This window comes from Solanum lycopersicum, chromosome 4, assembly GCF_036512215.1.
Source record: "Solanum lycopersicum chromosome 4, SLM_r2.1".
Taxonomy (NCBI): domain Eukaryota; kingdom Viridiplantae; phylum Streptophyta; class Magnoliopsida; order Solanales; family Solanaceae; genus Solanum; species Solanum lycopersicum.
In genome coordinates, this window is record NC_090803.1 from 8,350,558 (window position 1) to 8,374,464 (window position 23,907).

The 23,907-nt window shown below is 35.6% G+C and overlaps 1 protein-coding gene across 1 annotated transcript; it reads right to left on the reverse strand.

Annotated features, from left to right (window-relative positions):
- Positions 1–16,127: 16,127 nt before the first annotated feature.
- On the reverse strand, positions 16,128–23,163 carry LOC101254373 (uncharacterized). Its single transcript, XM_004236518.5, has 14 exons — positions 23,044–23,163; positions 22,860–22,961; positions 22,418–22,477; positions 22,228–22,292; positions 21,341–21,438; positions 21,111–21,162; positions 20,730–20,822; positions 20,127–20,237; positions 19,439–19,736; positions 18,756–19,210; positions 18,512–18,621; positions 17,333–17,391; positions 17,067–17,254; positions 16,128–16,583 (listed from the first exon to the last, which is right to left on the reverse strand). The coding sequence occupies exons 1-14, from the start codon at positions 23,081–23,083 to the stop codon at positions 16,395–16,397; spliced, it is 1,920 nt and encodes a 639-aa protein (XP_004236566.1). The 5' UTR covers positions 23,084–23,163; the 3' UTR covers positions 16,128–16,394.
- Between the last annotated feature and the right edge of the window lie 744 nt (positions 23,164–23,907).

The following is a 23,907-nucleotide window of genomic DNA, read 5'->3' on the forward strand; positions in this document are numbered from 1 at the left end:
AAAAGGTAAGACGCTTAGCCGTTATGTCAAGGAGGGCAACAAGTCACTAAAACATATCCTAATGTACCCTACCTGACCCTGAGCCTAAGTTACCAGCTAAGAAAGTCCTATCGTAATCCTAAGAGTACATTATGGTAAACTTAAAGAAGAAAAGTTAAGGGCAAGCCTATGGCAACAAGTATAAATGAGGTGACAAGTTGTTCTGAGAGTGAGTGTTGAAAAATAATCCTTATACTCAAACTGAAATCATTGTGTGAAAAATGAGGATGTTGTTTTGAAGTGAGGACACTAGTTGCAATACCGGAGAATTGGTACCTTAGGGAGAGATCAAAGAGGATAGTTGTATGTATGTGGTAAGTTTGTGTCATGGTATGATCCACATTATCAAGCCTAATAGTGATAGCATGCATAAATCAATTTGAATATAATCGGGATTAATAGCCAGATGATTGCAAAAAGCTAAAATAAGGATGCTCTTGTACAAATATTTTGTGTTGAGTTATAGTGTGTCGCTTGAGGACAAACAACGAATTTAAGTTGAGGGTGTTGATGTACCGTGGTTTCACGGTACTTTCAATGCTTTTTCCTTAAGTTTAGTGTGTGTCTAAGGCCTTTTTGTATTGGTTTTAATGTCGTTTTCTTTTTGTTTGCAGGAAATCTGTCCAGAAGGAGAACATGGGAGAATTGTACTGAAAATTGCAGAAGTGACGACCTACGGAGTCATCGACGGTCCGTAGGTGGCCACCGTCATACGAAGAAAAAGGCTGCTAAAGAAAGTTGGGGAATTCTGACTAAGTGTGGGGCTACGGAGGCTCTCGATAAACCGTCATAGCCATGACGGACCGTCCTGCACATCCGTCAGTGTTGACACAAAGTAGCCCCAGTACTCATCTTCAAAAGATTCTAAGTATGGAAGAATGGAAGTCATCGGCCGATCGTGGTGCATGCAACAAACCGTCATCCATATCCGTCGATGGTAACAGAAAGTTAGTAAATAAAGATGCAGAAAATGAAGTTAAGTATGGAATGACGGAGGCCTCGACGGTCCGTCGCTTCAATCGTCGACTCAGACGCATTTTTGGGCAGATTTTCCTTAAATAGATTTCCCTCTTTTGTTAGGACTCTATTATTATAAATACTTGTAAAAACCTCATTTTTGGGGTTAGACTCTTGAATATTTTTCTGATTTGTACTATTGGTGTTAGACTCTTGGATATGTTTTTTCAGTTTTATTGTTCTTGTTGTGAACTTGTGATTTTGGGAAATTATTCTATTTTTCGAAATCATTTGTTGCAAGTTTTTAATTTATTCAAGTAATTTTCTGGATTTTCTTCAATCTCGTCAAAGTAAGTGCATGAATTCTTATCTAATTAATATGAATTGTGTGATTATTAACATGGGTAACTAAACTCCATAACTAGGGTTGTGGGAACCATGAGTAATTAATAAGGTAAAAACTAGCTAAAATAATAATCCTAGAATAGTTCTTGCATGTATTGATAATTCTTTTGTTTAGAAGTCTTTTTAATGAGTGCACGCGTTAGAACTCGCTTTGTTCTACTTGTTGGACCAAGGAAGTAGATAATAAGAAAAGAATTATCAACGTAGATTTAGTATATACTATCTTATAGGCTAGTATCGATTGGTGCAAAGTAACAACTAAGTCATACATTGATTATGATGCTTAATATGAGATAAAGGTATGGTTTAGTAAAGCATACACACGTAGACGGACCAAGGTGCGGAGTAGAATTTCCTAGTTGCCGGACTAAGGAATTAGGGATACATAACTTACCACTTTGCAAACAAGATACTAGGAAAGGATTGTTATAACTAGAATTACCGCATTATGAACCTGTGGGGTACACTTAAGCCCTAGTTACTCTCACTACTTGATAAAAATCAAATCTTTGAATCGGATACTTGTTTATTTAGAAATAGCTAATTACATTTATTGCTTAAACCCCCCCCCCCCCTTTTTGTTACTTGTTTCTTGGAAAGGATTTGACTAAATAGAAGTAATAATAGGTTAAAGTTAAATCTAAATCATTTTCCTCGTGGGATCGACCCCAACCTCATAGTTGGGTTCTTTACTTGATATGACTGCTTATACTTCTTTTGAGAAGTAAATTTGAGTGTATCACATACTAAGTGAATGACCAATCTATTTTCCTTCTTGCTTGTTGGGCATGTGGTGACGAACGTCTTATTCTCAAATTCTTATTAGGCAATTGTTAGTTAGTAATTGTTCACAAATTAACAATTTGTCCTCTTAGTTATGGCATATCATGAACTGTATATTCCCATTTAATATTTGAAATTCAGTATACCCTGTATTTGAATAACTTTATATAGTTGTCTGGTGTTTTTCATATCGTCTCCTCTTTCACCAAACCCAAGAATTCGTCCAATTTAATTTTCATTAGCTACCTGTGTAGTGTATGTTTTTCCGTGTTTGATTTTTTGCAATTTTGGTATTAATTAACTCTCACTCAATACTTTCTTGTCGACAATATTTCTTGTATATATCCCGGTGCGTCAATCTAGTTATTCAGTTAGGACTTGCACATTTTTTTTTAACATATATATTCCTCTAGATAATGCAACATATAATTTTCCATGCGAGAAATCATGTTGGTGTTGGTATACTCCTACATTTGATATTGTTTGAACTTTATCGTTTGACCTTTAGCATATTCTAATTTTTTATCGATTTTTGATTTATCAGTTTTGGACCTTAATGGTTTGATTTTATATGACCTTTAGCATATTCTTTGTCTTGAGCATTAAAAAACAAATCGTCACAATTCTCTAAATTTTGGAAAATGATATTCAGAAGCATATATCTACATCACAAGAGAAATTGTAAACGAAATCAAATGAATTTAGACTACATCATGTTAACATTTATATACTAGAACATTACATACTAATATATAAATTAAGTAAAAAGATAACTATTATATTATAAAAACTATATTATTTTCCTCCAGCACTCGAGGTCATGGAATAAATCATCTTAGAATAGAACGACTTACTTTATCAGATTAGTGGTACCTCATATTCTGCTAAACTTTGAAATCACTCAATAACAATAAATCACAGCAAAATAATATTAAAATGCAAGGAGAAGAAGAAGAAGAGTAGAAGATTAGAAAAAATGCGGTTGAAAAATGAGAGAAAGTCCCTCTATTAATAGTTTTTAAAAAGTAGTATGAAGAAATGTCTTTTGTGTTTTATACGAAAAATCATGGCCTTTCCGAGGAGTCACAACACTTTGAAAAGGTCACAACTCTTTGGAAATTTCACAACTCATCAAAAGATCACAAACCTTTCGAAAAAGTGGCAAGTCATCGTAAAAGTCACAACCTAAGTTAGGGATATTATAGTAATTTAACATTTAACTTAGGAGTTCATGCTTCTAGGGAATACTAGTTTTGATGCACGTGTGTTTCACGTGAAAATCAAACCATGTACCACACAATTTTTAAAAATAATATAAATATTTCTAAATAAAAAATTAGTCATTCTTAAAATCTCTTAGTTACACCTCTTAGATAAACTTTCTACTCCCTTCCCCATAGTGCATTACTTTGTTATTATTGTTTTCTTGGTGTTCTTACTTTTAGTATAACATAATATAAATAAATATTGATATCAAATATAGATGACATACTAAACTGGATGTTTTACTTGGAGTATTAGATTAATTTAACATTCATGTTATGGAGAGTTCTAATTTTCATTGAACTTTGAAATTGCCAACGTTTGTAAATCAAACGTGAGGTTTTAAAAAGAGAAGAATAGAAAACACAAAAGATTTTAGTTTAAAAATGTAGTATTAGTATGTACATATTGTTTCTCATCATATAAATATAGAAGATATACTAAATTGTGTGTTTATAGAATAATAATAATAATAACAATAATATTTTTTTAAAACGTAGTTTACAATTTTTATGAAAGCCCTCATTTTACGGCCAAGAAAGTGCACGGTATGAAAAGCTGCTCGTGGTGCCTTATCAAAAAGAAGTCACAACACTTCAAAAAGGTCAAAACTCATCGAAAAAGTCATAACTCTTCGTAAAAGTCATAATCTTTCGAAAAAGTCACAACTCTTTGTAGCCGCAACCCTTAAAAAAGTCTTTACTCTTCGCAAAAATCGCAACCCTATAGAAAACTCACAACCCTTCAAAAAGGTCACAACTCATCAGAAAGTTATCACTCTTCGAAAATATCAAAATCTTTCAATGTGAAAAGTTGTCTAACTTTAATATAATATAATATAATATAATATAATATAATATAATATAATATAATATAATATAACAAATATACTTCATTTGGTGTTTTAAGTTGGGGGTATTATAATAATTTAACATTTAAGTTATTAATTCATTCTTTTAAGGTAGTATAGATTAAAAAGAGATAGATATAAATTGGTCTAATTTTAATTAGATATTCAATTTCAAAAAATAAAGAAGACTTTTAATTTAAGGATCATATGTAGAATATATAAAAATATTGTTTAACTTTGTAGTTTTAACAATGCGTCCTCACCCCAAGGAAAAAAGAACATTCTATATAAAATTGAATAAAAAAAAGTACAACAAATAAATTGAAAATGAAAGAGTACTTATTAAATGTAGTTGAATTCTTCAAACAAGTTATTGATCAAATACTTTTTCTCCAACCGTTTGAGACTTATTAAATGTAGTTTGTGCAACGAAAAATTATTGAACTTCTTGTCAAGGAAGAATTGCTGCAAAAGTATATTTTATGGCTATTAAAATGAGTGTGTTTACTAATTATCACGATACTCTTCTCGTTTGAAGTTGAGTTATTTCATTCTCCTTTTTTCATCAATTTCTATTGATCTATCTAATTTACCCACAAAAATAAAATATTATAATTTCATAATCCAACAACTCTCACAATCTTCCCTTTTTTAAGTAGAAGAATAGAAAACTTACAAAATTCGTAGTTTAAAAAGTGTGAGAAACCCCCTCTTTTTATAGAAAACAACATAACGTATGAAAAGGTACTTATCACGTCTTTTCAGATAAGTCACAATCCTTCAGAAAAATCACAACTTTTCGAAAATGTCATAACTTATCAACAAAGTCACAATTCTATTTTAAAAAAAAAAGACACACCCTTTAGAAAAAGTCACTACCCATCAATGTGAAAGGTGTCTGCATTTATTATAATATAGTGTATATAAATATAATATTGAGTTGGTTGTCTTAAGTTGGGGGTATCATAGTCATTCAACATTAAAATTAGGGAGTTCATGTTTTTAAGATAATATAAAAGATAGGTAGATATAGACATGTGTAAAAATGATAGGTTCAGTTGAATCCATTGATTATAGGTGCATCTACCTCTGGAGAAACGTTTAGTCAATAACAATGATAACAAATTGGGAAGCAAAATAACCCTGAGTATGAAAAGTTGAGTATAACACCATTTTATCTTCAATTGTGATCAATGACGGAAATTTGAAGAAATGAAAACATTTGTTGTGTTTCTCCTCAATTGAACTCAATATGATAGTCAAATACTCACCAACTAATATCAAAGACAAGGTATACATGAATGTGGAACCAAGGAAGAATGTGGACAAATAATCCAACATAAGGACAAATCCATATTCCAAGTACATAAATGTACAATAGAGCAAGTAGACATCTTGATAGGTAACATAATAGTCTAACACAATGTCGAGTAATAACCAATAAAGGGAACATATGAACGTGTGACAAGATGACATATATCAGGGACTAGACAATTGAAGCAAGTTGGCTTGATATGGGCAAATTGTATATCCAACATATAAACATATGTACCATGTATAATCTAGGATCACTTTGATTTATATAAGGTATCTAGGATCACTTGGACAATGAAACAAGTTTAAACCTTGCATGATAATACTTGGTAGAGTAAGCACGTACATTTAGTTACAAACTCATATTAGAGTGTTCACTTTAATGCTCTAGGGAGTAGGAACTATAACTATAGATCAGTCAATACCAATGACACTTAGAAAGCTTACTTTTTGTAATGCAAGTTTTGGATTCATGCCAAAGAAATAGAAAATCGAATAGCCTTACATACCTCAATTACCAATTCGTATAGCTTACGAAGTCTCAACCTGTCCTTTAACATCATTGTCTTCATTTAAAACAGGCAATCATTAAGGATTGTATTCAACTAATCTGAACAGTAGTCATCCCATAATCTTTCTAATTCATTGTTTTCTTTCACAAATCCTGTCGTTATACTTATTTACACGAAACAACCTTCACATAGAAAGGGCAATGAGTTAACTAAAACTTTAATTTAATGGTGAATCACCATAGCATATAAATATTCCCCCCACAGCTTTCCGCAATCATTCTCGAAGAACATCCATGACCTCCGATAAAAAAATCAATACAATAGCAGTACTCCTCAACACTCAAAAATAACCAAAAGAATAGAATTTTATGGTTTTAAATCACCATCCCATGAGTTGCAATAAACAAGTAATTTTGGAATTCTCAAATAAACTAATAACTAAAGGTTGTGGCAGCGCCCTTACCTTGGCTATCTAAATTCGTTATTCTCCTTCAATTACTATTTTTGTAACCTTCTCTTAATATTTGCAAAAGAGTGGCAGAACTTCGGCTTCCAACATATATATCTATCTCTGGTTCACTCCCTTTGAAGAAATATCCAATATACTTGAAACAATATAGGAGAGAAGGTGTTCTTATGGCTGCTTTGGAAGAAACATGGTGAAAAATAGTTAGAACCTGAAGGAATATTGATTGTATTGAAGTGTTAACCTAATAAGGGAATACATGATATATATATATAGGAGATATAGGAAGGAGTACTAATCCTAATAGGATTAGGATTAAGGAGTACTAATCCTAATAGGACTAGGATTAATACACAGTAAATACTAATATTATTTAATACTATTTATTTAATACTATATATTATTATCCCCCCTCAAGCTGAGCTGAGCGGAAGCGAACGGAAGCTTGGAACTGAGGTAATCGTGTTGTCGGCTCGGGAGAGGCTTGGTGAGAATATCAGCCGGTTGTTCTTCAGTGGGTACATACTGCACAGTCATGGTGCCGGCCTGAACTTCATCGCGAACAAAGAGACAATCGGTATCAACATGCTTCATTCTGGTGTGTAGGACGGAATTCTTGGCCACACAGATGGTTGATTTGTTGTCACAATAGAGAGCAGGAACAGTGTGAGTGGCGCGGAGTTCGCGAAGAATATATGTGACCCATATGGTCTCAGCAGCGAGAAGAGCAAGGGTGGGGTATTCAGCTTCAAACGAGGACCGAGAGACCTTGGGTTGTTTTTTTGTACACTAGGAGATCAGGTTCGGCCCCAAAAAAATGAGAAACCCAGATTTAGATTTTCTGTCATTTTTATCATTCGCCCAATCTGAATCTGAGAACCCCCGAAGCTCCAAGTCCCCGGTTCAAATGAGTAAACCACGACCAAGAGTGCCAAAAATGTATCTGAGAATGCGTTTTAGACAATGGTAATCATGTTCACTTGGTTGATGCATGCGCTGAGCAACTCGGTTGACAGCAAACTGGATGTCAGGACGGGTAATGGACAGATACTGTAGAGCCCCAATGAGGCTTTGGAAGTGGGTGATATCGGCAAAGGGGGTGTCGACTCCATTCGTAGATGAAGAGGCTGCCATCGTGTTGGTTGACTGGTGCATTTTTCCAATCCAGCTTTCTGCAACAGATCTCGAGCATATTTTGACTGATGAAGAAACAAGCCTCTGCCTGTCCGAGAAACCTCCATTCCCAGAAAATAATGTAACGGCCCAAGGTCCTTCATTTTGAAGGTAGTATGCATAGCTCGAGTGACATCCTGAATTAGAGCTGCAGTAGAGCATGTAATAATGATATCATCTACATAGACAAGAAGAATGACTGTACCGTGTGCTGAATGTCGAGTAAACAGACTCGTGTCGTGTACGCAACACGTGAAGCCGAGTCCCTGGAGGAACATTTTCAGATGTGTGTACCAAGCACGGGGGGTTTGCTTGAGCCCATACAGAGACTTCTGGAGTTTGCAAACATGTTTGAGGAAAGCGGGGATCAATATAGCCCGGTGGTTGCGTCATGTAGATAGTTTCATCAAGCATGCCATGAAGAAAAGCATTGGAAATATCCAACTGATTGATGAGCCAATTGTTGCGCACGGCGAGTGACAGTACCAGGCGAATGGTTTCCTGCCGAATAACAGGACTGAATTCTCGGAGTAATCAAGCCCATACTCCTGATTGTAGCCTTTAGCAACCAAACGAGCCTTGTACCTGGAAATACTGTCATCTGCATTGTGTTTAATTTTGTACACCCATTTATAGCCCACTGGGTGCCGCCCATGGGGCTTAGGTACAAGAACCCAAGTTTTCTGATCAGTCAAAGCCTTAAACTCGTCATCCATAGCATGACGCCAATAAGAATTTTTTGAGGCAACAGAGTAGGTTGTTGGTTCACTATCGGGAAGGGGTGTATTTGGTAGTATGGTAGCCTGAAATGTTTTGGGCTTAAAGATACCGGCTTTGCCACGGGTTAACATGGGATGAGTATTGGGGGTGGCACGGGCGGTGGTGATTCGGGGGTGGCCGGGAAGGACCTAAAACAGGATCGGGCTGGAGATGTTGTGGGTATGGGGTAGTTCAGGTTGGTTGTGAGTGTGGGTGGTGGTTGCGGGTGTATTGTGGGTGACGGTCGAAGGGGTGATGAGGGGTGTTTGGGTAGTGGGTGGAGGTGTGGGGGAAGGTGGTGAGGGACCCTGTGAGTATGTTGGAAAAAGGGGAAGGACGTCAATGAATGATGTATTTGTGGAGGAGGAAATAGACTCGTAGGGAAACTCATTTTTGACAAATTTGACATGACAAGATATGTAGACTTTATGAGTTTGTGGGTCAAGACAGCGATAACCCTTGGAGGTAGGATGATATCCCAAAAAAATACAAGGACGGGATCGGGGTTATAATTTGTGAGTAATATGAGGGCGTAGCCAAGGGTAGGCAAGACACCCAAAGACGCGGAGGTTGGTATAATTGGGAAGTTCTTGGTAAAGGAGTTGATAGGGGTGATTTGTTGGAGAGGGTCTGACTGGGCATTCTGTTAATGAGGTAGTTTGCGGTGGCTAGAGCTTCTACCCAAAAGGAGACAGGGAGATGAGATTGATGTAGAAGAGTAACCACCGTTTCAATGAGATGGCGATGCTTACGCTCAGCCACCCCATTCTGTTCGGGAGTGTATGGACAGGAGGTTTGATATATAATTCCCAGGGATTGCAGAAACTGGACAAAGATGTTATTTACATATTCCTTTCCATTGTCACTTCGAAAAAGTTTAACATGAGAATTGAATTGTGTTTTGACCATTTTTTCAAAAGTGACAAAGGTGGTGTATGCCTGTAATTTGTGTTTTAGTGGGTACAACCAAGTGTATTTTGTAAAATCATCCACAAAACAAATATAATAGCGAAAACCAGCAAATGAAGGAACAGCAGTAGGACCCCATAGGTCAGAATGAATAAGTTGAAAAGGTGCAGTTGTACGCTTCTCAAATAAAGTAAAAGGTAATTTATGAGATTTAGCAATTGAACAGGAGTCACAATTGTTTACATGAATGAAAGAAAAACCTAATTGAGACATTAAAGAATTTGTTATTTGAGTAGACGGGTGACCCAGACGACTGTGCCACAACAGACTGTGGCCATCAGCTGAAAGAGCCACCGGAGCCACAGGAACGCTTTCTGAAACTGGGTGGGCAGACGAGCTTGTGCCAGGAGGAACGTACAGACCATGCTCACATGGGCCTTGAAAAATCACTCTCTTGGTAGTATTGTCTAGGATCTGAAAATCATTAGAGGTGAACAAGAGTGAGCAATTATTGTCTTTTATGAATTGGTGAACTGAAAGGAGATTGGTTTTAATAGAAGAGACGTGGGTAAGGTTACCTAGGTGAAAGATAGCGGTGGGGGTTTTAATGGTACCCGTGCCAGTGTGAGAAATATTAAGCGACTCACCGTTGCCAACAGTAATACCATTGGAGCCATGATATGGATTTGGAGCGTTAAGCTTGGATAGATCAGAAGTAATGTGCATGTTGGCCCCAGTATCCAACAGTCATTCAGAGGAGGGGCCGGTTTGAGATGCATAATTGGCACGGTTATCACTATTTCGGCTCTCCTCATACCAAAACCAGCAACGAACAGCGGTGTGTCCTATTTTCTGACAGATTTGACAAGTTGGACAATCCCGCTCGTAAGTGCCCTGCCCGCCGCTGGAAGCTGACTGCCCGCCGCTGCCGAAGGAGTGCAGGCTGTTTTGCTGTCGTGCTGCTGATCGTCGTACGGCGGACGACTGCCCTACTGACCGCCGCGCCCGCGGCCTCCGCTGTTTCTGTCGTAGCCATCGTGACTCCCCTGCCGGCCGCCACTACGCCCCCCGCGATAGTTCTGGCTTGCGGTGAGGGCGGTGGCCGGCTCCATAACAGCGGCTTCTCGGAGAAGAAGTTTGCTCTTCAAATCCACATTGATTTCTTCACTTTTTAGCCACGAGGAGAGAGTAGTCAGGTCAACGGGCGTTGGACTGATGCGAACCGCCTATTTAATGGAGGAGTAAGCTGATGGGAGCCCCTGAACGACGCACATGACGAGATCTTTTTCGGGAATGATTTCGTTCACGGTGTCGAGGGCTGTGATGATGGTGGAAACCTCGTCTAAATACTCCGCCATAGTTTTCGTGCCTTTGGTAATTGTGTGGAGACGATCACGCAATTGAAAAATATGAGAGTGGGAAATTGATGCATAGCGTGTTGCGAGGGCCGTCCACAGGGCTGAAGCAGTTGTGTAAGATTGGACGTGTTTCTGAACCGTGGGAGAGATGACTGCAATCAAACATGATCGGATCTGGCCATCCACGGCTTTCCAGGCGGCATGGGCCGGATTGGTTTTTTCTGATTTGTCCGTGGCAGTGATGACTGCCGGCAGCGGTTCTGTGCTTCCATCGACGTATTTGAGAAGGTAATTGGCCTCAAGGGCGGTAAGAACGGTGATTTTCCATGTAGGGTAATTTATGTCTGATAATTTTTCAGGAATCAGGGCATGAAGATGCCTGAGAAGGAGTTTAACGCCAGAAGGAAGTGAATCGAGAGGATCCACCTCGGTTGTCATGGCTGCCGCCGCCCAAGAGAAGAGAAGGAACGATCGGTGCTCTAAAGAGAGAAAAAAAAAACCTAGAGAGAAGAAGATCTAGGTTTTCTGGCTCTTGATACCATGAAGGAATATTGATTGTATTGAAATGTTAACCTAATAAGGAAATACATGAGATATATATATAGGAGATATAGGAAGGAGTACTAATCCTAATAGGACTAAGATTAAGGAGTACTAATCCTAATAGGACTAGGATTAGTACACAGTAAATATTAATATTATTTAATACTATTTATTTAATACTATCTGTTATTAGAACCCTTAGTGGAAAAATTGGGCGGTTGGTTCATCTTGAGTGAGAGGAATATATGAACTTGAGAGCTTAAAATTTGGATAAGAGAAAAATGAGATATTTGTATCAGATTTTTGACCTTAATTGGTTCTCTTGTGCCACCTTTCTTATACTTTATTTGCAGCCAACATGTGTCTTTACTTTAGGTCACACATAGGTGATGCACCTAATTTTTCATTCAAATTATTTCTTGTGGGCTTGAAAAGATTGGGTCTTGGTTGTCCGTTTCTCCTTTATTTTTCTATTCAACTTGGACCAGATATAGGTGGTGTACTTGGCCCAATAACATGGTCAAATGAGTCTTAGTGGGTGTTGCACCTACTTGGGCATTTGGCTGGTCAATAAGTCAAAGTAGGTGATGCACTACTTGTCACCTACTAGCTTAGTGAAGTCAAGCAAGCACCTCAATATTTTATTGCATTTCTAGAACATAATACCTTTAATTTAACTTAAAACTTGTATACATTGTCAATTTCAACTCTAGACTCAAACACCACCTTATGATTTCAAGTTTAAATACTTCCATCGATATCAACTTAATCGTGTCACATCAAAATATATAGACAGTACACTTTAAATCTATTCTATTGTCACTAGTCGCATAGGAAACCGAGTTCATAACTATACCACAAGACAATATATAAGCATCGTATGATAAAACAAGTACACGTAGAATACAGGGTGTTATAGTAACAAATGGAAAAAATATATAAGGGGATCACTCCACCAAAAGACCAAGAATTTAATCCTTTCAACGTATAGTTTTCAATGGCTATAAAAAAAATTAATATAGCCCATAAATATGATGATTAAATGGATATTAAGGTATTTTCATAATAATTAATAGTAACTCATTAAAGACTAAATAATAATGAATAACGAAATAGTAATGTTTTGAATATTATTGTCATACAATAAAGAGTCTAATAAATAGATTAAGGAAAGAAGCTTAGACAATAATATGAATTATTATTTTTTGAGATACTAGAATTATTTTTTCAAGAATTCCCTACATATCTCAAAAAGAATATTACGAAATAGAATGAAATAAGAGTTTTTTTGTTGGATTTTCACATATGAGTCTAATGCATCGAATCTGGTGTCCGTAAAGTATGAACCAGACTTAAGTAAAACAAGATTATACTTACATGAATAATTTGGTGAAGTTTAGAACTTCTATGAAACAATAATTATTTTGTAAGTCCAGCATCTTATTCCATCACATTATACTCACAAAATCTTTGTCGTTATCGCGGTTTTGTGCTAAGCGGTCATGCGCATGTCCTAGTATTCATGATTGCTCTATAAATCTGTAAAAATTTCATAGAAGCGGCACCATTTCACACTCATATAGGTCCAATCATCAAGTGTATTCTGTAGAGCAATACACCACCTATAAAGGATATGATTTGGATTAAGAGCTCTAACTCTGCCTCACTTTGCTTTGCAGATTATTACACTATATTCACACATTATAGGAGGGACAAAACTTTATAGTGTTTACTTGATCAACTAATGACTTGTTATTACCCATATGAACCTAGTTCATGGGATCTTCAATCACATAGGTTGGGTTACCATCATTGTTAATCTTCTCAAATGACTAAGGTCTTACTCCCCTCGATGTTTCATTAGTCTGTGAACTGATCAGATTTACCTTCGACTACACATAATTTATTTACGTAAATAATTTATCGCATGCATTATTTCTACACATTGTGTCTCAAACACATGTATCTAATTTAGTTACATAAAAATTGATTTTATTCCAATTGGAATACACATAGAATTGTCTTAACCACTAAGTCTCATCACCGATCAACTTCACAACAACTAACTTTGTTTAGTTGATTTTTATATTATGGCATTTACAAAAATGTACCAACTTCTTTTATCTTTGTCATCATATATTCTTCCATTTTTGTACAACAAATATTTAATTTACTTAGTATTGTACATATTGTATCTCTCATGTGTTACCAAAGACTGTTTCAAGATAATATATCAAGAATTAATATCATTTTTACCAACAAGTACATTAGAAGTATTTTCACTTTTAAAAACTCAACAATACTTTGTTTTATTTTTCCCATCTCTAACATTGCATTCAATCAAATCACAATTGATTACCACAAATATGTGTATATGCCAAATTTATTAACATACAATTATGAAAAATTATTTTGATCAAATTTTATTTTATTTTACATTTTTCTTTAGGATCATGATGTAGCACAACATTAGAAACATACTCCTACACTTTCAAATACTTCATAATAGAGGAAAAAATATTCAACATCCATAAAATTCTCTACATTAAAATATTTTTCACATCTAGTCATTATTTATAAAAGTCTCAAGAAATTCGATAAAATCACTTTTAACAACTTAAACCCTCAAAAACGCCAACATATATTTTCGTAGTAATCTTAATTTCAACATAAATTTATGCATCAAAAGAAATTCATATATGATAACTTAGACAACCACTCAATAACGATCTTCAAAACAATTTGAAACAATAAGTATAGATAAATTACTAGCATAAAACTCATTTTAATATATAGAGGTGAATATTTAAGAAGAATTTTTCATTTTAAGAACTTGAAGTAGTTCTCCAATTTGGATATAGAACACAAAATCACTTCAAGTATAAAAAATGATTAGAAGCACTAAAATCTAACACCCATTTTCTCACATATTAGCCACAAAATTCACTTGAGAAATGACCACAATAGTTTAAATCATTTGCTTAGTCAAATTTATATTTACTTAGCGGAATTATATCATTTTCCAAACATCTTTTCATTAAGGAACATACATCATAATATAATTTACCACATACAAATTCAGTAAATTATAAACAAGCGTGGTAGGTACCTTATTAACGTGAATACAAAAATTCAATTGGCCTTCTATTTGTTTTATCAAAACTTTGTAATTGATTTTCCGTAAAATAAAAGTTAAATATCCTTAAGATTGTTCTAAATTTTACGAAAAATACCTTCATCACGAACACTTGTACCAGATTCACCAAAGCTTGTATTTCACGAATAACTTTCATAGGAAATTTTCATAGCTTGAGGCGTGTCAAAAGACACTGTCCTTAAAGATATTTCACCCGGTATGGATGTATCCCCAGAATTCAGCAAGCTCTTCTAGTATAAAACTCTAGGAGCCAGAAACTAACAAAGATTCTATCTCAAAGAAAACCAGCACTCAAAAAATTGAAGAAGAAGAATATTGTTTCTTACTAGTCATATTGTGTTCATCTCTAACACATAAAAAGAACATATTTATATAAGTTGGGGATGGTCCAACGAAAACTGATGTTAACGTCTCTTTGGACGTATATTCTTCAGGCTGAGATCGATGATATCATCCGAAGAGACTAACTGGTTTACATTCTATCATTGATTTACCTGACTTGACGCGTTAGGTACAGCACCACATGAAGAGTTGACATAGAAAGTACATTTTCGTATTCCAGATACACTTGTTAAATGTATTGGTGAAGAAGATTATGACAAGTAGTACGTGCCCCGTGTGGTTTCCATTCACTATAGAAAATCTCTCTATGCACCCATGGAGAATTCCAAGCAGAAAGCGGTGAGGGAATTGTTACGCTTGTTGAATAAGAAATTGCTCATCAGATGAGGAGCTGCTGCTGGCATCCCTTGAAAAAGTGTTGAACAAGAGTACTTGCTCAGTGCTCGAGATTTTTATGATGAACATTATTCAGACAGTGAGTGGTGTCAGATGATGTTCCGCGATATTATTTACTTCATCACTAGTACTGGCAAGAGGAGCTGGTTTAATATCATGAAGAAACGTGATAGAGATTTGGTGTGGTGTGACATTTTATTGCTTCAAAATCAATAGCATGCGCACTCAAATGTGAAGAGTTTACTTTCCAGCTTCAAATTCCTCTTCCTATACTTGATAATTATATCAACAAAGTTTTCTTTCATGATGCTCCACTTCCTGTACATCTTCTTCAATTTTATAGAGACCTGTGAATCAATGTTTTATTTAAAGATCATGATGTCGAAAAAGAAGAAGAAGAAGAATATCATCAACCTTTCTCAATCACAGATTTGAAGAAAGTCCATGGAGTTTCCTTGCTGTTATTTTCACGGTTAGTATGACTGTAATTCAGACTGTCTTCACAGAAATTCAGACATAACAAAAGACTGACTGACTGTGTACCCCGCTATCAGTATTTCATTCCACGTTGTATCGTGATTGTGTTTGTATTTGAATAAGTCAATAACAAGGCCTTGTTCGGCTGCATATTTGTACTTTTTCATGTATTCGTTGTATTTTGATTGTCGTTGTATTTGATTAAACAATAACAAGGCCCTTGTTGGGCTGCATATTTGTATGTAATTCATGTACTCGTTGTATCTTTATTGTGTACTTATTACAATAGTAGAATATGGAAATGTTAAATGAGTTCACTTGATGTAAACTCATGGAATTGAATTTGTCAAAACTTCTTAGAATGGATTTGTTGAAAAGCAGCACAGCCTCTTGTGATAACATGCTCATATAACTTATAGCCATGTTTTGATCTCAAACAGCCAACAGAGCAGTCATGCTTTGTATGTGTCATTTCATTTTGCTTGTCTTGAAAATATGATGATAAATTTACAGCAGACGGAAGATTAAAAATCTAAAGTCTATGACTTACTTTTTCCATCATTAATTGAGTAGGCATTTGGAGATAGACTTGGTTGAAACTTTGGAAAAATAGTTTTAGAAGTTGAAAAGTTTTGGAAAGATATTCACATTTTTTCATATTTGCCAGACCAGTTTGCACATAGTTTATCTATTAGAGGCACTCTGCAAATTGAGGAGCTCCTAAGTCAAGCTCTTGTTTCATGATGCAGTTCATAAACCAGTCACTGCTGAAAGTCCATATTCCCTTTTTCACTGCTGACAATGCTTCATCCATGTCTTCTTCACAAGCAACAAATATAGTTTTACATTCATCTTTCACTTGATTGAGTCCACGTATAACCTGAGAATTTGATGAGAAATGCACGTAAAAATAATGTAGGGCATGTCTGTTGGGATAAATATTGTATGTATCTAAAAGTGTCTACACAATAGATGCTCAGCAAAGGGAAGCCTTATGCACTAAAGTCCCTCTATGCACAGTGATCCTGGAAGAGCCAATATCATGTTGGATCTTATGTACGCAGCCTTACTTGCATTCATGCAAAGGTTGTTTCTGCAGCATGAACTTATGACCTCTTGGTCACACCATGAAATTTTTTACCATTGTGTCAAGGCTCCCCTTCTCCAACAAATGCACAATGGAGCTATAAAACATAAGGATGCCCTAAAACCAAATTCTGCTAAGGAAGTTGACAAGTAGAGAGCTCAAGTTTGACATGATTTTGGAACATGTAGAAGTAGAGGTCGGCAATATGAATCCATACACAACATTTTGAATATTCCAAAAAAATGCTTGCTCGATTAATAAATATTACTAACTCACATTGCCTCCTGCAGATTTTACAATGGCTGATAAGGTACCAACTGGAGGATGAACATGAGTTGCAAGACATATGTCATAACCCTTGAGAAGAGCTTGGGGGTATGCTTTTGCTCTAAGAACTGCCCTTTTTAGCGCACTTCTGTACTTAAGTTCATAGTCTTCATCCCTCAAAATAAAAGGCATTTCATCTGAGAAAAACAATGGCAACTGATCATCAGATGTCAAAAATATTCCAATTAAGGTCAAAAGTAACAGTTTTTACCCACCTAAAAATTTGCCATTTCGGAAACTTTCTTTCAACCAATTTGGTGACAATATCCAAGCTCTGATCACATTTCCACAAGATCAAAAACAAGAAAACATGAAATCAAAATTAGGAGTCTAAATACTTGCAAGAATTTAGGTTGCAAGTTCTGGAAACCAAAAAGTAAAGCTGGACAAAAAGAACAACAATTAGAAGTGAACATATGAAGTATTGTTCATACATTTAAGAAAATAAAGACAGTAGACCTTACTACCCCAACAAAGGTAGGGCAAGGTCTGCATACACCCTACCCTCCCCAGACTCCACTTGTGGGACTACACCAGATATGTTGTTGTTGTTGTAAAGACAGTTGACCTTAGTTCAAAAACTCCAAGGACATTTTAATAGTATCTTAACACTTTGGTACCATTATGCACAGTAGTTTCAGCCATGCAGTGGCGGAGCCAGAAACTTCTTAAAGGGTGTCCAAAAATAGCAACTTGTTATGTTAAGGGTGTCCAAAATAGATTATTTAATCATTTCGTATAACATTTTACTTGTATATATGCTAATATTTTTCCGACAAAGGGTGTCCAATTGGACACCCTTGAAAGTATGTGGCTACGCCACTGCAGCCATGAATATATACGCCTTTTATTATAAGCACAACAACAAAAACTTGTCCTATACATGCAGACCTATATTTTCTCCTAGTTTTAGGATATTTTGCACAAAATGTTCCTTAGTCTCTTATTTGCACATGCTGTGACAATTTTGTACAGGCTCTTAGGATGTCGATCTTGGAAAAATATCCTTTTTATAAAGGAAAGCTGAAAGTAATCTTTAAGAAAGAAAATACTCATCAATTAACCTGAAATAAACCTACGAAGCACAATGCTGGTCTTTGGTTTGATCATTCCTCATCAACTGTAGTTCACATGCACATGGCCAGTATTACGAGTGACTTAAATCCTGGACTTATTCCTGACTATTCTGAACTAGTACTATAGCCTAATTAACACAACTTTATGTTTTTTACTCTCCTGGATTATGTCGTCAATTGGTCGGTTTTGGTTTTGCTTCCCCTCTCAATATTACTACTGATAAAGAACAACAAAGTGGCCTAGTAGAAACAGTAGACATAAGAAATAGAAAACAACAAATCTACATTTAAGGAATAGATAAGATAAAAGAAACTGACCCTGAGCAGAGAGCTGAGCAGAAATTCAAAGTTTTCCTCACTTTGCCAGTGACTACGTGTGTGCTTGAACTTCCATCAGCAGTAACATCTCCACCAAGGTCTCCTATTATCTGCATAATCAGCATAAAATAAGCATTTAAAAGGAACAATTAGCATCATTTACAAAATTATATTAGGAAATGGGTTAAACATCGAATAATCATTAAAACAGTATCTGGGAAGAGAGTAGGCAATTAGAGTATACCTTGGTCAAATTTGCCTTTTTACTATCATCAGCAATGTTCATCAGCATAATTCTGAAGTTTGTCCCTCTTGAAGAAATGACTCGACTACTATTCCCTTCATATGTCAAATTATCTGCTGTAGCTTCTACAGCATTCTTTTCCAGAAAGTGGCTTGTCAAATGATCCTTGGGAGTAATACCTACCTGACATTTGCTCTTAGAGATAGCAGAAAAACTGTTCCCCGAAACACTTTCTAAGCTAATGTCCTTAGAATGCAAGTCACAGTCAGTTTGATGACCTCCCTTTATTTTTTTGGATTTAACACAAGTGTGTGAGGTTTCCCAAGTCCTTTTGTTTGATTCTGACGCTGAACAGGAACATTTCTTCAGAAGAGTTTGGCTTTCCATTTCATTAAATCCTATATGTCCATGTTTGCTTCCGACAGCACCATCTCCAGGTTGAAAATCTTGGCAATCTTGAAAGAAATACAGAAAATGAGATTCGTGATACACATGGAAAGATAAGCCGTATTACTAAAAGTAATGTTGATGCAACCAGACATTTAAGGGTCATAAGATTACTGAATTCACCATGTAGCGAGCAACTTTTTTTATGTGCGCAAATAAGTAATTGTTGCAAGGATACACAAAACATACCATGCAGTTGATACAAGATGAAAATTAAAAGCAGTAGCTTCACTTACCGTAGTAGTTAGAACCCATGGTTTTAGTGGCCTGACTTCTTCCTGGAGAATGGTTATTTCCCTCAGACAGAGTATCCCTTTGTTCTTGGAGAATTGGAGATTGGCAATCCTCTCTTAAAGGCTTTAAGGGGAATTTCAGATTTAGATACACTGCAGAACTGTGTAAGTTATCCTTATTGAAATGAGAAATCATGAGATTTGAACCACCAGGAAAGCACAATGCTTTCCGAATATCAGCCTTGATAGGGAGCTTGCGAGCTCTGCCTTTCGTGTCAACTTGACCAATAACTGAAAAACCCTACAGATATTTCATATTATCATAGAGTGTAGGAGCAACAGTGAAAGCATGTGTATATAAATCAATGATCATTGATCAGATCGCAGAATAGCCAGCATCTTTTCACCTGTTTGGTTTGTATTATCTGTATCTAATTATTCAGAGAAATGCTGAGGGATATATCATAGTATAATCTCATGTTGCATTTTGATATTTTGGATTTCTTGACTTATTAAAGTGTCATAAAAGATATGAAACTATGTTACAAAGCATGCTTTTTGGTAGTCTTTTATATTAAGAAAATACTTGCTATATATTTCCTTTTGGAGAGACAGATGTTACTAATGCGTAATGTTTTAAAACCATCCATGATTGGCTATACTTCTTTTACAAACATCATTGAAGGTTTACCTGCTTAAGCCAAAATCCTTCAGACTCCTTATCTCCCCAACAAAGTACTGTTCGAACACCCACATGTCGCAATCTTTTCCTCAGCTCCAAATAGATTGAATAACCAATCCCCTGCAAGCTCAGGGTGTTAATGTTGTCCAAAGTTCCTATATCATTGAGCATTATCGAGTATGGAAATTTGTCAAAATTAATTGCATGTACGTGCATTGGAATGTTAAGTTTTTCAAACTTAAAAAATAATGCACCTTGTTTAGAAAATCAGAATAGTTATGAAGGGTACCAAAGCTAGAAGCTTAAACTGGTAGAGAGTGGGCACTCTTATTTGGTTAATTTGAGTCTATAGTAGGCATCTCTCCTAGAAAGAACAAAGAAAAGTAAACAAAGAGTAAAGAAGATGAAGTTTTTTCTAAGTTTAAACAGAACACTACATCAATGTTTGTCACAAAGTTACATAATTCTGACAGCAATATTTTCAATTTTGCATCATTTCTCTTGCAAGCATGAGAGAAATAATGAGTGTATTCTAAAGCCAGACTATGAATCAAAACAACAATCACAAATCAACATAAGTTTCATATTAAAGCTAGAGAACAGCTAGAGGACCTTGAGTTGGTAAACTGATTTAACAGCAGCAATAGGAACCTCAGCAAATTGCATATCAGCTGGAATTATTTGATAAGTGATTGCTGCAATAACCTTTGACATAATGAAAAGCAAAAAAAAAGGGATTAGAGCAGAATTTAGTTAAAGCAGCGTGCAGTCAATCATGACTATTGATATAAGGTGTAGACTGTAGACTATAGTATAAAACCAGAAAATCTTCGCAAGAACACCGACTTATTCAGTTAAATAGTAATGTTAATACATGCAAATCATCGATATGCATGCCATCAAGCTCAATGACCTTGAGGATGGAATATTTTCCACTCCACTTATCCACCTAGCACATAATAAGCACAAGTACAGTAATGCTTGAGAGTATACCTCCCCAGGGTCTATGTCATCCTTGGTTTTCAGAACTAGCGTGCAGTACTTCCTGCAAAAGCAATCAACATTCAAAATGAATATACATTTTCATCCATCTGAAATATTGTGAAATCCAGAGACTATAATGTTTCTTTTGCAGAAAACGATAGCAAGAATGCAGGATTGCACTAAATGAGCATACACAAAACATATCAGTACACAAGAAAAAATCAACTAAATGCTTGTACCCATTTGATACACATCTTTCAAGGAATTGTGATTCTTTTCCTGTGTTTGCAGCATAGTTCATGGCCGGAAGCTCTTTAGAATAAATGCTTAATACTTCCTGCCACAGCATAGACAAAAACAAGTGAGGAATATATACAAGGAACCAACTCAGTGCAAGCAGAGTTGCCAATTAGTCTACAACTATCAAACTGGGTAAAAGACAAGCACAAACAAGCAACAGAGCAAGAGAAAACAGCCTTCATTTGAAATACAAGGCATAAGCAACACAACTAACATAATGTGCAACTTTCTGATTTTGTCAACCAATGAACATAGAAAGGGCAATTGATCACAAATGCACAGAAATAGCGGATTTCCACTACCACCCTATGTTCAAGTTTTTACCTTGTTGATATCAATGCATTTATAGGTTGATACTCTACACAAACATATTAAATTATGGACCAATTCATACTTAGAATGTCAGCCACCATTTTCTGGCAGAAGTTTGTTGAGTACTGGCAGAGACAAACAGGAAGGTATCTTCGAAAATACAGAAGAACCAGTATTAACCAAACAATCATTTTCTTTGGAGAATGGTACCCCCAGATTTGCATAAATGCTATAAGCAAAATGCCCAACCAAATTCTTATCAAATTACCATTTCATTGCCTCAACAAGTTTCAAGTGCAAGAGCAAGACTCGTGAGTCGTGAGAAAGGTTGTCCAAGAACTAAGCTAAAGGAACTATACGCACATGCTACAAAAGACTAAATATGATTAAGGAATCAAGCATAATGTATTATTAGTATATGATTGACATGAAGTAGCTTAGTACTAAGGCAAGGTTGAGTGAATTGAATATATACACTGCATAGGCATACACATACATGAAATGAAGGAATTACCTGAAGTAAAGACTTGGTTTTTCCATCATCATCTTTGGGATTAATGAGCACAAAACAATAATTTCCTAGTCGCCACAACCCAAAAACAAAATCGAGCATTTCACCAATCAAGAAAAGTTATAGACTCAACAAATTCAATAAAAACAAGAAAAGGAGAAACTCATCCCAACAAAAAATCAATATTCCGTACCATTTTCATCATACTCAATAGGGTTTCTGCATTCCTCTGAATGATTCCCACCATCCACAACTACAAACACATTAACAAAAAGTAAACAACTTTGTAGTATTACCAATAATACTCCTTCAATCCCAAAACAAATACTAAAAAATACACTTTTTCAGTCTGTCCCAAAATGAGTGTATTTTACTATAATTAGTAAGTTCTCTAATACCTGACAAGTCTGTAACCACAAGATTAAAAAAACTACACACGTCTTTATATGAAGACCACACAATTCAAAGGTTTATCTTTTTTTATTAAATTTCATTCCCAATCAAACTAAAACACTTATATTGAAATGAAAAGAGTACTAACACGATTCAAAAAGCATCAAATTTTCAGCATACTCAGAAAAGTTGTACAAACCACAGATCTATTACCAAAGGTAAACAACAACAGCAAAAATTACCAGAAATTTTGACTTTGACATTCTTTGACAAAGAAATATTGAGACTATTTTCGTTTAACTCTGAATTAAACTTCCCAGCTTCCACAACAACCTCGCAATTTCCTTAAAATTACAACAGAAAAATAAAAAAAATTAGAGATTTTTATGAATAGATTATTGAACTGTTAATTTGGATCTTTCTTACCGATGGGTATTGGAGAAGAAGAGGGTTTTTTGGGTGCCATTGTTTTTGTTGTTTGAAAAATGGAGAAAAAAATGGTGGGAAATGAAGAGTTGTTATTATATTTAGGGAAAAGGGTGAAATATGCCCCTGTACTTTTCGAAAAGGTTTAAATATGCCCTTCGTTTAAAGTTTGGTCCATTTATACCCTCGTCGTCCAATTATTGGTACAAATATGCCCTTATGGGCGTTAGTTGGCCACCTCAAAATTTCCAACGCATTTTACTTTTTATTAATTACCCAAATGAATTTTTCACGTAATTTTTATTTTACAGCGTGGCATTTATATTACAAAAGAGAAAGGGTCAAATATGCCCCTAAAAATCCGACCCATTAAACTTACCCATATTTTAAGGTTCAATTATACCCTTTTATTACCCTTTTATTACCCGGATCCGACCCAAAACCCATATTCCTTTTCCCCAAATTTTATTACCCGTATCCGACCCAAAACCCATATCCCTTTTCCCCCCAAAACAAATCCCTAATTTCCTAAACTTCCTTTTCCCCCAAGAACACAAATCGCGGCGCATTAGGGTTCTTGAAGACTTGCAGAAATTGCGGCGGCGCTAGGGTTAGAAAATCTACGGGTTGAAGGTAAGTTTCTCCCTTCAGTAAATTATATATTCGATTAGGGTTACATTTTCTTATGAGTTAGGGTATTTAAGTAAAGTCGACGTGTATCAAAATCACTTGAAATGTATTGTTTTGTTTTAAAATGATGTACTTTTATGCCTTTGATAGCTTTGTTTTGTTTCTCTTTTGGTGGTCTCGAGATGTTGTTTGTCTTTTAGGGCTTACTTTATTTTATTTTTGCAGCTTTTAATG